General features: G+C 52.6%; 1 protein-coding gene across 1 annotated transcript in view; it reads right to left on the bottom strand.

Annotated features, from left to right (window-relative positions):
- Positions 1-2628: 2628 nt before the first annotated feature.
- Positions 2629-13442, bottom strand: part of LOC104516501 (kyphoscoliosis peptidase-like) — a gene marked incomplete at its 3' end in the record, with an annotated part of 10945 nt that continues 131 nt past the window's right edge. The window contains 10 exon segments of the mRNA XM_010160837.1: positions 2629-2746; positions 5391-5499; positions 5847-5929; positions 7830-7880; positions 8553-8594; positions 8762-8836; positions 10124-10186; positions 12354-12416; positions 12508-12510; positions 13408-13442. The exon segment at positions 13408-13442 is cut by the window's right edge and continues 131 nt beyond it. Of these exon segments, the coding sequence (XP_010159139.1) occupies positions 2629-2746; positions 5391-5499; positions 5847-5929; positions 7830-7880; positions 8553-8594; positions 8762-8836; positions 10124-10186; positions 12354-12416; positions 12508-12510; positions 13408-13442 (642 nt within the window).

The following is a 13442-nucleotide window of genomic DNA, read 5'->3' as shown; positions in this document are numbered from 1 at the left end:
CTGAGAGCTTGGATTTACATGATGTAACTGAGACCAGGAGCTGGCCCAGGAACTTTAAGGAAGATTTGATCCAAGGAAATTCAGAGGGGCCTAACAGGAGCTGGGTACCAAATTCCCACTAATTTCGTGTGGATCGGAGTCTAATCCATCCAGGCTTCTCCAGACATTCTTGTTAGGTGGGATATTCAGTGAGAACATTAAGGGGCAAGTTCAGCCCTTCGTTCTCTCCGTGCTCTCGCTCTCACTTTACTGCTTAAAGCAGCAAGAAGGGTTTGTGCTGGGATGTGTTCAGAGCTCCCAGAAGAAAAGTCAGAGCATTTAAGCAGTGGTTTCTCTAATAATGGACGGCCAAAAAAACAGGCCAAAACATCCTGTAAAAGAACAATCCTGTGCTGGTGTGAAGAGCGATCGTGTCTCTGTTCTTGGGTAAATGACTTTATACAGACAAATTAACTGAGCAGAGGGAAGATTGAGAAGGTCTCTGGAAATGCTTGAAGTGGCGATGTGAAGGTAGAAGATGACAAAAACACAAGATGGACTGGAAGAGCTGAATTAAGAAAGAGATGGCCACATCTGTTTGGTGCAGCAAAGAGGTTAAAAGCTAAGTTGCTTTTCTGCTTCAAAAAGAATAGGAAATGATCTGGATCGTGCTACAGGTGTCACTGGAATTCCATGGCACCTTCTTCCCTTTGATTTCAGATTGACTTTGATGATTTAATCTAAAAAAAAAAAAGCAAATCTGGCTTCTTCAGGGGAGACAGAATGGTTTGTACTTGTGGTAGGTAGGTGTACACTCCTGTGCCTGAAAGGAAGGAACAGCTCCTGACTGTAGAAACTAGGAAAAGCAAGAGGATGTGAAACCTGGGTTATTTGCAGACTAATTATGAATGAGCCGCGAAGTGGTCTGAGCCATCATGGGAGTGCGGTCAGCTTTGCTCCCAGAGGGCAAATCATTGTTTTGCCTTCATCATGAGTTCTGGTAAGCAAGTTTCTCCTCAAGTCCAGGCTGCTAGGTTTTACCCTCAAGTGAATTTATGACTTTGCACCCCACGATTCACTCGGCCACGCTACCGCCTCGAGCTGGGTGTCAGCTGAGAAGCTGAGCCTTGATCAGTGCTGCTAAAATACTTTGTTTGCGTTCTTTGCTCTGACAAAGAGGAGGGAGGTTTCCCAAATCACTGAATGAATACTCGACCTGGAACTGAGGAATTAGGAGTAAATCAACACAGCCTTTAAATATTAAAAGATACCTTTGGAAAGATTGATGTTTTTAATGAACTAAACATATGCTTTTTAATGAACAGATGCAAATTTCTCCCACTTCTAATGGCTAGTAACTGTTCCATAAGATGCAGTTCTAAGTTCCTACTTCATTGTCCTATTGCTTTATTTTACAAGTTAGAAAGTAAGATCCGATATTGCAGGGTATGTTACTGGTTGGAAGCATTCACCACTTTAGCATCTGGCACTTTTTTTTTTTTTTGAAATCTGTCCTTTTCCCTGTGGATTTTGTTTGTCTCATGGTGAAAACCTCCCCGAATCTTTCTGGATGGTGTGGAAAGCCAATTGTTGCCTACACATACCAATTAATCAACTGGTCTTTTATTTTTGCCAAAGCTCTCTTGTAAATGGAGGCTGCTCTGCTGAGAAGGTGCTCCCTGGGAGACCCACCTTGCACGCCCACGCTCTTAGGAAAGCACACCATTGCTTTCCGGCGTCAGGAAGCCCCTTCCAACCTCGTGTCCTCGGGTCGCCAGGTCACGTTTTCTCCTCCTGGCCAACCCTTGTACACAAGGCTGGTCCCAAACATGCCGGCACCTTCGTTGCCTTCACGCACTGCTGACCAAGCTGTCGCATGCAGCTACGAGAGGTGAGATGCTGCTCCTTCCTATGTGCTTGAGGACGGCCTTGCGCAACGGCCGTCTCCTTCCCTTACTGCGTTGGAGAATGCGAGGGAAAAGGGGTTTATTAGCGCTGCTCTCCCTGCCAAGGAGGGGGCTGCCCCTTCCAGGAGTGGCTTGGCAATCGTAAAGTCCCGCTTTGTGTGGGAAGTCCCGCTCGTTTACGCAGGTAATCCCCAGGGAAGCCAACAAGGTTTTGTAGGCAAGGATGGGCTTTAGTCGGTCAGTGCCAACACGATGCACCTCAAGCCTGACCGCAGAGAACGGCGCGGTGTGAGGCAGTGTCCCTGGGGTGGGGGGGGAGGGCATCTCCGTGAGGTTTTGGGAAAGGGCCTTCCGGGGCTGTCTTGCATGGGAGCGTGTTGGAGACAACACTCCTCCTTGTTTAAGTCTTGCCATGCTTTTAACCTTCACATACAGACACTCAAAGGGAAAACCTAGCTTCTTCTAACCAAATTAGCTCTGTGTTTTCATCTGCCATTATGTTAATGCAATGCGAAGCTCAGCAGATGGCACAAAGTAAATTATGCTGGGGAGGGAGGGGTGGAGGAGGAAGCAAAATTGACCTTTCTAGGACTCGCTGTTTTTCCACAGCACGGTTTGAAAGCTGAAGTTCCACGTCCTGCTTAAAGTCACATCAGTCAATGCAAAGGCAGACAGAATAGGCAGAGAGATGACCATGAATGTTAACTCTCCCTGGCATTGAATGTTTCTGAGCTTAATTTACCTGCACATTTGCTCAAAGAGCCCAGCGTATCCCTCACAAATGCTCTTCCCCGTCTGAAGCACATCTATGGGCTTGCTGGACAGCTGGCTTTTGTTATGGTAGCCCACCACGTCGTATTCTGCGGGAAGGAACAGAGACGAAAGTTCATCCAAAAGCCTTGAGGCAACGGGATGGACGGGCAGGGGGAGCGACGCTTGGTTTGCTTTTCATCTCCGTGAGCGCGGGCAGAGAGCAACGAGCCGTGGTGCACGCTGCTCGTGGGTGTCGTGGCAGGGGGACAGCGACAAGGTCTGCCTTTCCTCGCTCTCGTTCTAAGCCTGGGATTCAGCAGTTGAATCCAAGTGGGAGGAAAACTCTGTTAGAGACCGGGGGCCTCCCCCAGGGGCATGTACAGCCTCAAGAGCTCCTGGTACCAGCGGAGCACTCTGCGTTGGAGGAGTCAGGCGTGTGTTGCTGTCAAAGGAAACCGCGGAGCGCTCTGCACTCGTTACAAGCGACGTCTAGTAAAAATACCTGGAAAGTAGCTTGTTGGGAAATACCTGAAACGATTCATTGCAAGCGAGTCATATTAATACGTGCAATCATAGGAAATCTTAATTTGAATGAATGCAGAAAAGCAGCACAGCAGGGTTCCTTCTGACAGCTTGAGGGGCTGGTCTGGGGAGGTTAATTCAATACCGACCGACCTTGCTCATGTCCGTAACCTCTCTCTTAACATAGGAACATATTTTTCTGACAAGGCCCTAAGGAATGCTGCCTCAGCTGATTCATCCTCCCTTTAGTGCCGTGGAAGAGGAAAGGAAGGCTGGCGACACGCTGCGTTTGGGCTTTGATGAACTGCTGCGACTGCTCGCCTTCTACCTGCGGGGCTCCGGGCTGGTCATGGGGCCCCAGGGCAAGGCTGGTCTGCTCCACCCGGACTCTCTGCCGGGCCACCCGCAGAGGTGCCGAGCAGCGCCAGGGCTGTGGAGAGCTCGCTGGCTGCGCCTGGCTCTGTGTTTATGCTGGAAATGGTAGCTGAAATAATTTCTTTTGGGGCTAGTGCTGCGTGGAGGTAGTGGTCCGTCGCAGGCTGGGAGCTGAATTGGGTGGGGAGAGACACCCAGGGTGCCACGCACTCACTTAAAATCCAAACAAGGAGAGAATTTATATAGTTTATAGTGAGAATTTGTATGATCTCCCAGGGTAGATATGTTGCATGTTTGTGAGCCAATTTAAATTCCCAGCGCTGTGGGTTTTTTTCTGTGCATGTAAATGCGGGTCAGTCTCTGCAGCAAGGAAGGAGAAACAGGGCCAAGATGGGGTAAAATAAGGAGCTCACAGCAGGGTCAGAGACATCCCCTGAATGCGTGTAAGGGAAACGGAGCGACAGGCCAGACCGGCCGTCCAGAGCAGGGTCTGGCCAGGCAGTGGCAGGCAGAAATGAGTTAATAGCCTCAAGACTGAACGATCAGCAGCGGGAGCTGGGATGAGTCAAGTGCTCGGTTTCAGGAAATGCAGCGAAATCAGCAGTCTGCGTATTTAAGGGCAAGATTAAAGCTGTTTGGGATTGACCTAACGATGCTAAGCGTGCAGTTGCTGGCACAGCTCTGCTGATCTCAGTGGGCGTGAGATTAGGCCAGTGCTTCCCGAATTGCTCTTCTGCTCTCCGTCAGCTGGCCTGTTCAGCCAGGGAAATGCACCCCACCAGAGCCCGTCAGGATGCGTACGAGGTGAGGGAAAAGACAGGTCTACCAAGGGTTGGCGGAGAAGAAACATTTTCACAGATGCAGTGCAAAATGCAATCACGTCGCACACCCAGTCTCCCCCGCCAAGGAGCTCGGGGTGGCAAGAAACCTCTTGCCCCCACTGATGTGCTGGAATGGAGAGGCTGCAAATGCTGCCGCCTCCTCCTTCCTGGTCCCCTTTGCATCCCTTGGCTATTTCTGAAACTCCAGAGTTGCTCAGGCTGGAGCTGGGTGGGAAGGGGCAGGGAAAGTGAGTGATAAAATCTCTCATGAAGGTTGAAGGGGTGGAGGGACAGCAATCGCGCGGGTGCCAGCCTGTTTATGAAATCTGGCCTTGCTGATGGACGTGTCAGCAGGATGAACGCGGTTAGGTACCAGCTAGAAACCAGAGCGCGGGCTGTATCCACAAAACATGGGGCAGAGCTGGCAGCGGAACAACCAAGAGACCGTCAGAGGTGAGAGGGCAGCTTGCGCAGGACTGGACTGTCCCGGCTGCTCCCTGCAAGGGGTGCTCTGTGGCCCAAAGAGGGAGCAGCAGAGGCAGCTGTGGTGACACCGAGCTGGGCAAGGCAGCTTGGTGGGTCCTACACCGAGACCCTCCCGGAGCAAAGGCGCCCCTGGGCCGCGTGAGCTGGGAAGGGCTGCATGGGGGGCGTGGGGATTCAGAACGGTGGTGGGGATGGATGTTCTGATGGCTCTGAAGGTGACAGCCAAGCCTTGGCGCTCGGCAGCCGGGCTTCATGCTCCAGCTGCTCAGGTGGTCGGGACTCGTATGGTTACACCCTCGAGTAAGTTGGGTGGGAGTTACAGATCCATTGTGTGGAAAGAAACCGTTTACACACAATCTTGTTGGCCTGGCAGAGCTATGAGATGGACTGTGGGAACGGAGATGGTGGGATAACCTTGGAATACATTTCCAGATGAATACAACCGGGAAGCCTTCCTACCACCCACCTCGTGGAACTAACCCACCAGATACCAGCTGCAACGGGGGTGACAGCGACAGCCTTGCCTGCTCAGAAGAGCTCAACCTACCTATGTGATGGCATATCCACATCCATATGGCTCGGACCTTCTCCAGGTCAGTCCGGGCTTGCTTAAGCAGGGCTTTAACGAGTTCCTCTACGCTGTTCTTGACGTTTACCTGAGGAGGAAGCATTGCAAGATCCTAGTGAAGAAATTACTGTGGTAGGTCTCCCCTGTTCCCCTAAAGCTGGTGAGACCCCACCTGCCAGGAGACTGCTCTTACTCGAGCTACAGTAAAAATAGAAATACAAAGTTAACTCCATGTTTTGAGCAAAAAGTATTTTTGGTCATAATTTCCCTCCTAGAGTGGGATCTCTGTTTGCAGGGAAATGGTTTTGCACTTGTTTGGGGGATTTTGAGGCCCCATCAGCTCAGACTAAGCTGGTGTCTGTGCTGGTATCTGCGTCTCAAGGAACGGCCCCGCAGGGGAGCTGGGAGAGGAGCAGAGGCAAAAGCAAGACTTACTTTTAATGCGTAGGCATCCAGCTTCTCAAATTGCTGCAGATCTACTGGCATGGATTTCAAAGAGGATTTGTCCCATGGATATGCTGAAAAGAAACAAGTTGTCATTGTCTGGGGAGGGGAGGGGGGTGTTTTTCCTGGCCGAACGCTTGAACAAGGGGACACTGCAGAGGCATCCGTCAGCGGGTGCCGAGGGCGTCGAGGGCACTGGAGAAGGACCCTGCCAGCAGCATGGAAAGCAGGAGCCATGCTGACTAGTCTGGTATAATTTGGGCAATGCAGGAGCAGGAGGTGCCCCAGCATCTTTGGCATTGTATAACAGGAGTGAAAATCCCAAGATACTACATGTAGGTGCACAAGATACAATGTGAAAGCGTCAGGGAACAATCTGTGTCGTGGAAACCCTGGAGAAAACTTGGCTTTTTAAAACGAAACAGCCAAGAGCTGTGTTTCTCCAGTGGTTTTGCTGAAAGCGATGACTAACTGGCATGGTGAAGGGTCACAATTCTGCATGAATTCAAGTGCATGAGAAACACTACACAGGGAGCAGTGGGACCGACACGGATGTGCCTGCCCCTCTGCAGGCTCTAGGCTCCCAGTTCTACTCAGCATGAATAAAGGGTTAATAACTTGCCCTAATTAACCTGAGAACTTATTTTTTATCAGCCTCCAAGCGAGCTGACACTGCTCACTCTCTGCCACCCGAGTGATCCAGCCTGATGTGCAGATATATCGGATGGATGTCTCCCCTGGACTGTCTGCTCAACCCTCCCTTTTCTTCGGAGCTGGTGAGAGGAGAATTGAGCACTACAGCAATCTCTCTCCCTGTCATGTGCTGTCAAAGCCATTCAGGACTAAAGAGATTCTTCTAGCTATCTCTGTAGGATTGTTATTTCTCTGGAAAAAAGGATTTAAAAGAGATCACAAAGTGGAAAGGCTGTTGCGTGACTCCTGAGTGCTGGGAGAGGTGAATGAATGGTGCCGTAGAGCTGCTGTTTGCCTAGAGAGGTGACGGGGGAAGCGAATCACTCTGGGCTGCATGCGGGGGCACAGAGGCTTGGCCTGGTTGCATACTGCTTTATTTGTGACCTTGGTAAGTGAGTGGGATGCCTCTCCACTGCCTGCTCAGCCAGCACCGGTGAGAGCAGGATGCATGAGAGGCTCCGAGAGCATCCTATCCTGGCTGAGAAGCCGGCACTGCTTCTGACTTCTGTATTCATCAGCTGCTCCCTCTCCAGCTCCCACAAAACGGGGCTCTGGCCCCTTAGCCACCAGCTCCATCCTACTGGGGAAATGGCCAGAAGATCTGTCTATTCCTGACTTGCAAAGGTGTTCTGCTAACCTGACCCCTGCTCTTCTGGGAAGCCTTCCCTGGGGAAGGGTTATGGGGCATCCCACTTCCCTGTGCCACGCAGGCAAACCAGCACATGAGCACACAGCATCTGTTTCTTTAACAGGCTTGTTTGTTTGTCTCGGTTCTCCCTGAAAATCAGGGCTATTACACTGACCTAAAGAGAGATAAAGCAGATTTACTCGTCTAAAGGTTCCTACTCTATACAGCTCTGAAAATTACTTTTTGCCTTTTGGGAACAGGATGATTTTTTTTTTAAACTGGCTATCAGGTTTTGTCTCTGTCAGGTTGGAGCCGCAAAGGCTCCCGCAGGTTCGGGGTCCGCAGTAACTCACCTAGCCCGGGGCAGTTAGGCAGCACGCATTGTGCCCGTTGGCAGGAGAGCCTGCTGGGGTATAGAGCCTTGGGAAGGTCTCGGACGTGTAGGACATTCCCAAACCCACCCCCATCTGCCACCCCGACCAACAAGGGTCTGGGAAGATGAACGTTACTCGTGGTAATAGAAATTGAATCCCTTGCCCGTGCAGTTCAGTCCAGGCTTGCAGCCGGGTAAGCTCTGTTTGTAGGACTGGCGGGCTCCTCTCTGGGGCTGCCCTGCCTTGTGCCCCACTGGCGTGAGGAGAGGCCATAGGTACCGTGCAGGTCTTTTCCTCCCGGCGGGCGCGGGGCTTCGGTCCTCTGGAAACCTAGCAAAGTGGGAAGGGAGTGCGAGGTGAGCAGTTGTCGGCAGGAGAAGAAAGACAAACAGAAATAAGTGATTTTGGGGGAGCAGGACTGGGTGGGAAAAAGCTGAAATTGAGGCTTTTCTTTGCCTGTATTCAGACATGGATGTCAACACCCTGTGGAGGGGTGAAGTGAGCCTCTGGACCGCAGCAGGCTCCATGTCCCCACCCTGCAGTCCTTCGGCTCTGCAGAGCCGCATTCCCTGGCAGTCAGGCATCTCCTGTTCTAGCCCGCGGGCTGGGGACACCTAACCCTACCCAGCACCCGGCCAAACCCCCAGGCGTGGAAGAAGGGAGAGTTGAGCTCCAGAGCTGTTAGGTGATGACCTTGCAGAGCTCTGCAGCAGCTGGAGAATTTTTGAGGGATGCTGTGGCCTCCAGACTGTCACCATCTGCCTTATCCCAGGGCTGGAGGAGGAGGAGGCCCCCCTGCCCTAGGAGCAGCAGGATTTTGGTCCTCAAGCCCCAGGCGCTGGCAAGGCCCAGCAGCATCTGCCTAGTAGGGAGAGTGGGCACAGGGATTGGCATCCTCTCAAGATCCTCCTATGGGGAGAAGGGAGCCAGTCTCCTCCTGGGAGCAACCTCCTGGGTGAGGGCTAGCTTGGGGACACGTGCCGTGGTGGAGCAGAGCCTTACCTTTGTTGTCCTGACCTCTCAGGCTGGACAGCCTCCGGGAACCTGCAACAACCCCAGCATGGTTAGTGCAGTCACCAGGCTCGAGGGGTGCAGCATCTCGAGCCCCCGGAGGGCTTCTCGCCCTCCCTACTTCCACAAAGGGAAGGATGCGGCCCTTTCTCCTACCCACCCTCGACCTGCTCTGCCAGGGCTTAAAGCCCAGGCTGTACCTTTTCCAAAGGAGAGTTTCTTGAAGAGTTGTGGGGTGGTGTCCTTGGGATGGATCTCCACCGTCACTTGGGTTCCTGCAAGAAATGATGACGAACTGAGCAAGGGAAAACGAAGCAGCACGCGAAGGGAAGGATTGCCCTTAACTTTAGCAAGAGAAGAGGCAACACTGGGGATTCTGAAGACACCGAAGTGCTTGGATTTCCGGACAAAACAAAGCGGCCTTAAGACAAACTGTAAGGTCAGAAAGCCAGTGGTCATCTCTGGCATGATTTGTAGTTCTCAAAAAAGAAAAGACAGCCAGTTATAGCCTAACAGGTTATGAATAAAGCAGAAGTCCTCAGCGAGGCTCCTGTGGCAGCTTAAAAACCACGTTTGTCACCATATTAAATAGCTCTTGATGGAGATCCGGTAAGCAGAGAATAATTTATTATTTTTAAAATTGATTTTTCTTGGAATCAAACAGAAAAAGGCTCAGAGCTATGAAAATGGTTTGACTTGTGGATATTAAAATCTTTGGCAGAGGCCATTGCCTGTAAGAGGCAACATCCTGGCAGAGCCAGCTGCGGTCCAGGTGTGCCGTGGGACACACGTTCCGCATGCCATCATGCTCCAGAACAGCCTCGGATGTAAACCTGGGGTCTTATGTTTCCAGTTTCATAGAAAAACATAAGGAAAAAAGTTAAGGAGTGTGTTTTAAGAATTACCTGAACTTTTCAGAAGAGACTGCACTTTTTTTGCAAGTATTTCAGAAGTTTTTGCAACCAGCGAGGTTCCCCGGAGGACCTCGGTGTGCCCGTGGACTCCCCGTTTTGGATCAGCCAGAGGTTGCTTTGAGGCTGGAGGTCAAGATGTTACTGCACGTTGGGGCTGCCCTCCAACAGCACGTGCTACCTCTGATAATTTTACTGAGTCTCGTGACATTTGGGGTTTTCCTTGAAAGCCAGCTCTGGGAACCCACCAATTAGGTAGGAATCTGCACTTTCATCAAAGTTTTTCTGCAGAATTTAGGTTTTAAAAAGTTTATCTCCTGTGATTATGCAGAAAAGTTTGATGTCCTTTAAAGCCCAAAAGCAGAAGGCAAGAAAGGCTGTAAAACCTTAAAAAAACCCCAAAGCATTTTAAATCCTAAAGCTTGACTCTGGTTCTGGGGTGATTGAAGCTGTCAGGGTGTCGAGAGCTTGTTGCTCTATCTTGTCAGTTAATTCGAAGGTAAAATGAAACTTTCTCAAAGGGATGACTCTGTGCAAACACTTTTGCTCTTTTGGGGTGTTCTGAGGCTACTTTTATTGCAAAAAACGCTTGAGCGGGAGCTCACTGCAGCCCTGCTCTGAAAACCCATTAGCCCTTGGGTTGCTGCTTACCTTCGTTAGAGTAAGAGGCAACAGCTTGCGTCTGCTTGCGGGGCTCCCCGGAGACTCGCCGGCCTGGATGTACACAGGAGAACACCTCAGTGCCTTGGAGAGAGTGGGGGTGTCCGGCACGGGGGTGTCTGGCACAGGGGTGGGGTAAATCTGTGCCTTTGCTCAGCAGCCAAGTAAGTAACGGCACAAGAAGTCCAATTGTTCGTGGTGCAGGGGCACGTGGCCCTGCTCCAGAGGGAAGCTCCAGCCCTGGGAAGGGCTGGAGCTGGTGGTGCCATCAGGGTGATGGGGTCAGGGTGCTGGGACCAGCAGGTGCGTGTCTGGAGAGCTGGGAAGGGCAGCATGGGGTGCTTGGAGGTGATGCGGCTGAGCGGGAGCGCTGGCATGGCTGTCGGCATCCCCTCATCCCCACCTCTCCCCTCTGTGCTCCGGGAGCCCCTGGCCTTCCCAGCAATGCTGGCTGGCCCGGGGGTCCGTGGGGCAGAGGGAGGTGTGGGGAGCATGCCTGGGAATTGCAGGCAGATGGAATCCCTGGGCTGCCCTGACAGTTAGCCAGGGTGGGCAGCAAATGCCAGGCGACGCTGAGCTGCAGCTCCCGCACGGCCTTGCCGGAGACGGGGTGGACGCTGTCCAGGAGGCCAGGGCGATCCCTCGCTCCCTCAAAGCGGCACGGGATCGCCGTCCTGCCAGCCACCAGAGACCAGTGCAAGGAGCCCGGTGCTCGTGGCCTGTCCCAAAGGCTGATGCCAGTTGTACCTCGTGGCCGTGACAAGGATCAGGCCCGTGACCTACGGGATTTTGCGGTGTGGCATGGGGCTGCAGCCCGATTGCCTCGGTGGGGCTGGGGTGAGGCTTATGTCACACAGTTTGTAAATATTGCGGCAGCACCAGCTGCTTGGTGGTGTCAGAGGCTTCATCAAGATGCTAACACGGCTGATTAATGGGAAAATTATTAACCCCTGCAGTGCTGGAGCAGCGAGGGCTCTGCCTGCTCCTCTGGTGTCTGAATTCCTCACAGGGATCTGACTTGTGCCTACGGTAGAGCTGCAAGGAAAGGTTTCCCACATGCATACTAAATGCTCCTGCCATTCGTTTGGGGTGGTAAGTGATTGATACCGTCCTCTCATTTGTAACGGAGGCTCTGACTTGTGCTCTGCAGCTCTGGGTGCAGACCCTCTTGAGCACGATGGAATATGCTCAAGAGGGTGTTGAGCATTTATCTGCTTCCTGGAGTGGAGGCTTTTGTTACCCGGTGTCTGAGACCCTCAGGTTTGGAAAACAAAAACCCCGAAGCTGTGTCTTGCCCATGTAATGTCGCTCGCTCACAGACTGTGAGCACCCACCAGCCACCGCTGGTTTCAGAGGCGCTTGGATCAGGGCTCCTATCGAGCATCATACGGGCTTGTGTACAGTGCTATTGCTTGTCTCTGGAAGCAAAGCTCCTGTTTGGTACAACTAGAATCCAGTTTGGCACCATGAGATTTAAGTGTTGTCTTGCTTTCCTTTGCCTTTCTCTGCTGGGCACCACATTAGGCTTAAACTGCCAGGGAAGCAAGTCAGGTGGGCTGATTCCCTTCCCTGGGAACTGCTCTATCCTCTTCCATCGCAGTCCTGCAGCCTGGCCACATACAGCCAGGGGTAACCTCTGCAGATGTTCCTTCCAAACTGTTTCAGGGCAGGAGCGTGAGGAATTGGCAGGGAACATTCAAGACTAGCAGCCACATCATTCCTAGATTGCAATGCCTTGCACTCAGTGCTGAGCATGGGAGATGAGGAAGGGACTGGGGGATAGATGGGTTGAAATCCCAAAGGTTTCTTGCACACCCCAGATCCCACTTGAGCTATGTGAGTGCTGGGGAAGTCTCTGGAAGCTCTGGCTGTGATCTGGGCACTGAATTTCCCCTGCCATCAGCTGGCTGTGAAATATAAGAGCTCTGTGCACCTGAAATACGACCGAGCTCCACGGCAGCTGGTGGATCTCTGCGGGCTCTGCAGTGCCACCTGCGTGCATCCTGGCCGTGGGGCGTGGGAGAGCATGGGGGGGACGCTTCCCATGGCACACGGCCCAAGGCCCTACGCCTGTGTGCATGGAAGCCCCCTCGGAGCACTGGAAAGGGCTGAGTTGTTTCAAGCACATTTATGCTTGTGAGGCAGAGCTGGCTGCTAAAAGCTTGCAAATGGGTTGTGCGTGCAGGGGTTAGTTTAGCAGCAGAGTGAGAAGGTGACATACCGTTAAGGTCTCTCCCCTGAGGTGGCTGTGATCTGCTGTTTCCATTTCCATCATCCTGCAAACCTGTAAAATATAAACGCGAGATTGGCAGGCTGTCCTCCTGGCAGTCCCTGGAGGCCGAGCACCCCCAAACCTTTCACGTAACCCGTCATACCAGCTGAACCCAGGTGTCACTGGGATCCGCTTTCCCTGTCCCACCTCCACCATTTGTTGCAGCCCTTGTTGCTGGAGTATGAAATACCAGGAGAAGAAAGCGCAATAGTCCATGTCTAAGTTGCTTCCACAGGTCTTGCTTGTATTTGGGTGCTGGGATGCCGTGTTAGATGCAGCATGAACACAGCTTCTGCGTTAGCTCTGCCTATCCTTGTTAGCCTGGAACTGGTGGTCTGAAATCTAGCTTTTCCCCAGAGTTTTAGAGCAGGAATACTCCTTTTTCCCCATTTACTTCTGCAGGGAGGGTCCCCTTACAGTTGCAGAGCACAGCCTTAGCTTTTTGGAAAATCCCCTGAGGGATAGGAGCTGGGCCAGGGAGATTGTCCCAAACTGTAGCTATAAATGGCTCAGGGTAGTCATCCTTAGAGACAAAGCCTGGCCACGCTTCAAACAGAACAGTTTTTTCCCTGTACTCCCTTGTAGTAGGCACTGGTCTGGGGTGAAACAGCCGAGCGCTTGCCCGGCTCCCCTGGCATGGCCACGGGAGCCTGTGGAGGCATCTCGGGGCCACCACAGGACAGAGCAAGGTGCAAACACGGTCCTCGGATTAGTATCCGGGCATATGTCACCTCCTTCTGCACCCTGGGGTGCATGCATAGAGCTCGACACCCACACCACACAGCATGCGCCGGGGCACGAGCCAGGGCTCTCCGGCACCGGGAGGAGCAGCGAGGGCATGCCAGGCTCCAGTGGGAAGAGGTGGGGGGTTTTGCAGCATTTCTGCAAAGGATAAAAGGGGTAGGGGTGGGGGGAGAAAGCCCAAACCCTGCACCAAAGCTGCTGCTTTGCTTCTCCGTGCTGGGGCAGCCGGTGCTGCCTGCAGCCCTCCCGTCCCTCGCACCGCTGCGGGCAGGACGTTACCTGCGCTCCCGCCGC

This window comes from Eurypyga helias, unplaced genomic scaffold (assembly GCF_000690775.1).
Source record: "Eurypyga helias isolate BGI_N326 unplaced genomic scaffold, ASM69077v1 scaffold32711, whole genome shotgun sequence".
Lineage (NCBI taxonomy): Eukaryota > Metazoa > Chordata > Aves > Eurypygiformes > Eurypygidae > Eurypyga > Eurypyga helias.
Note: the sequence above shows the minus strand (reverse complement) of the source record. Positions and strands in the feature narration are given on the sequence as shown.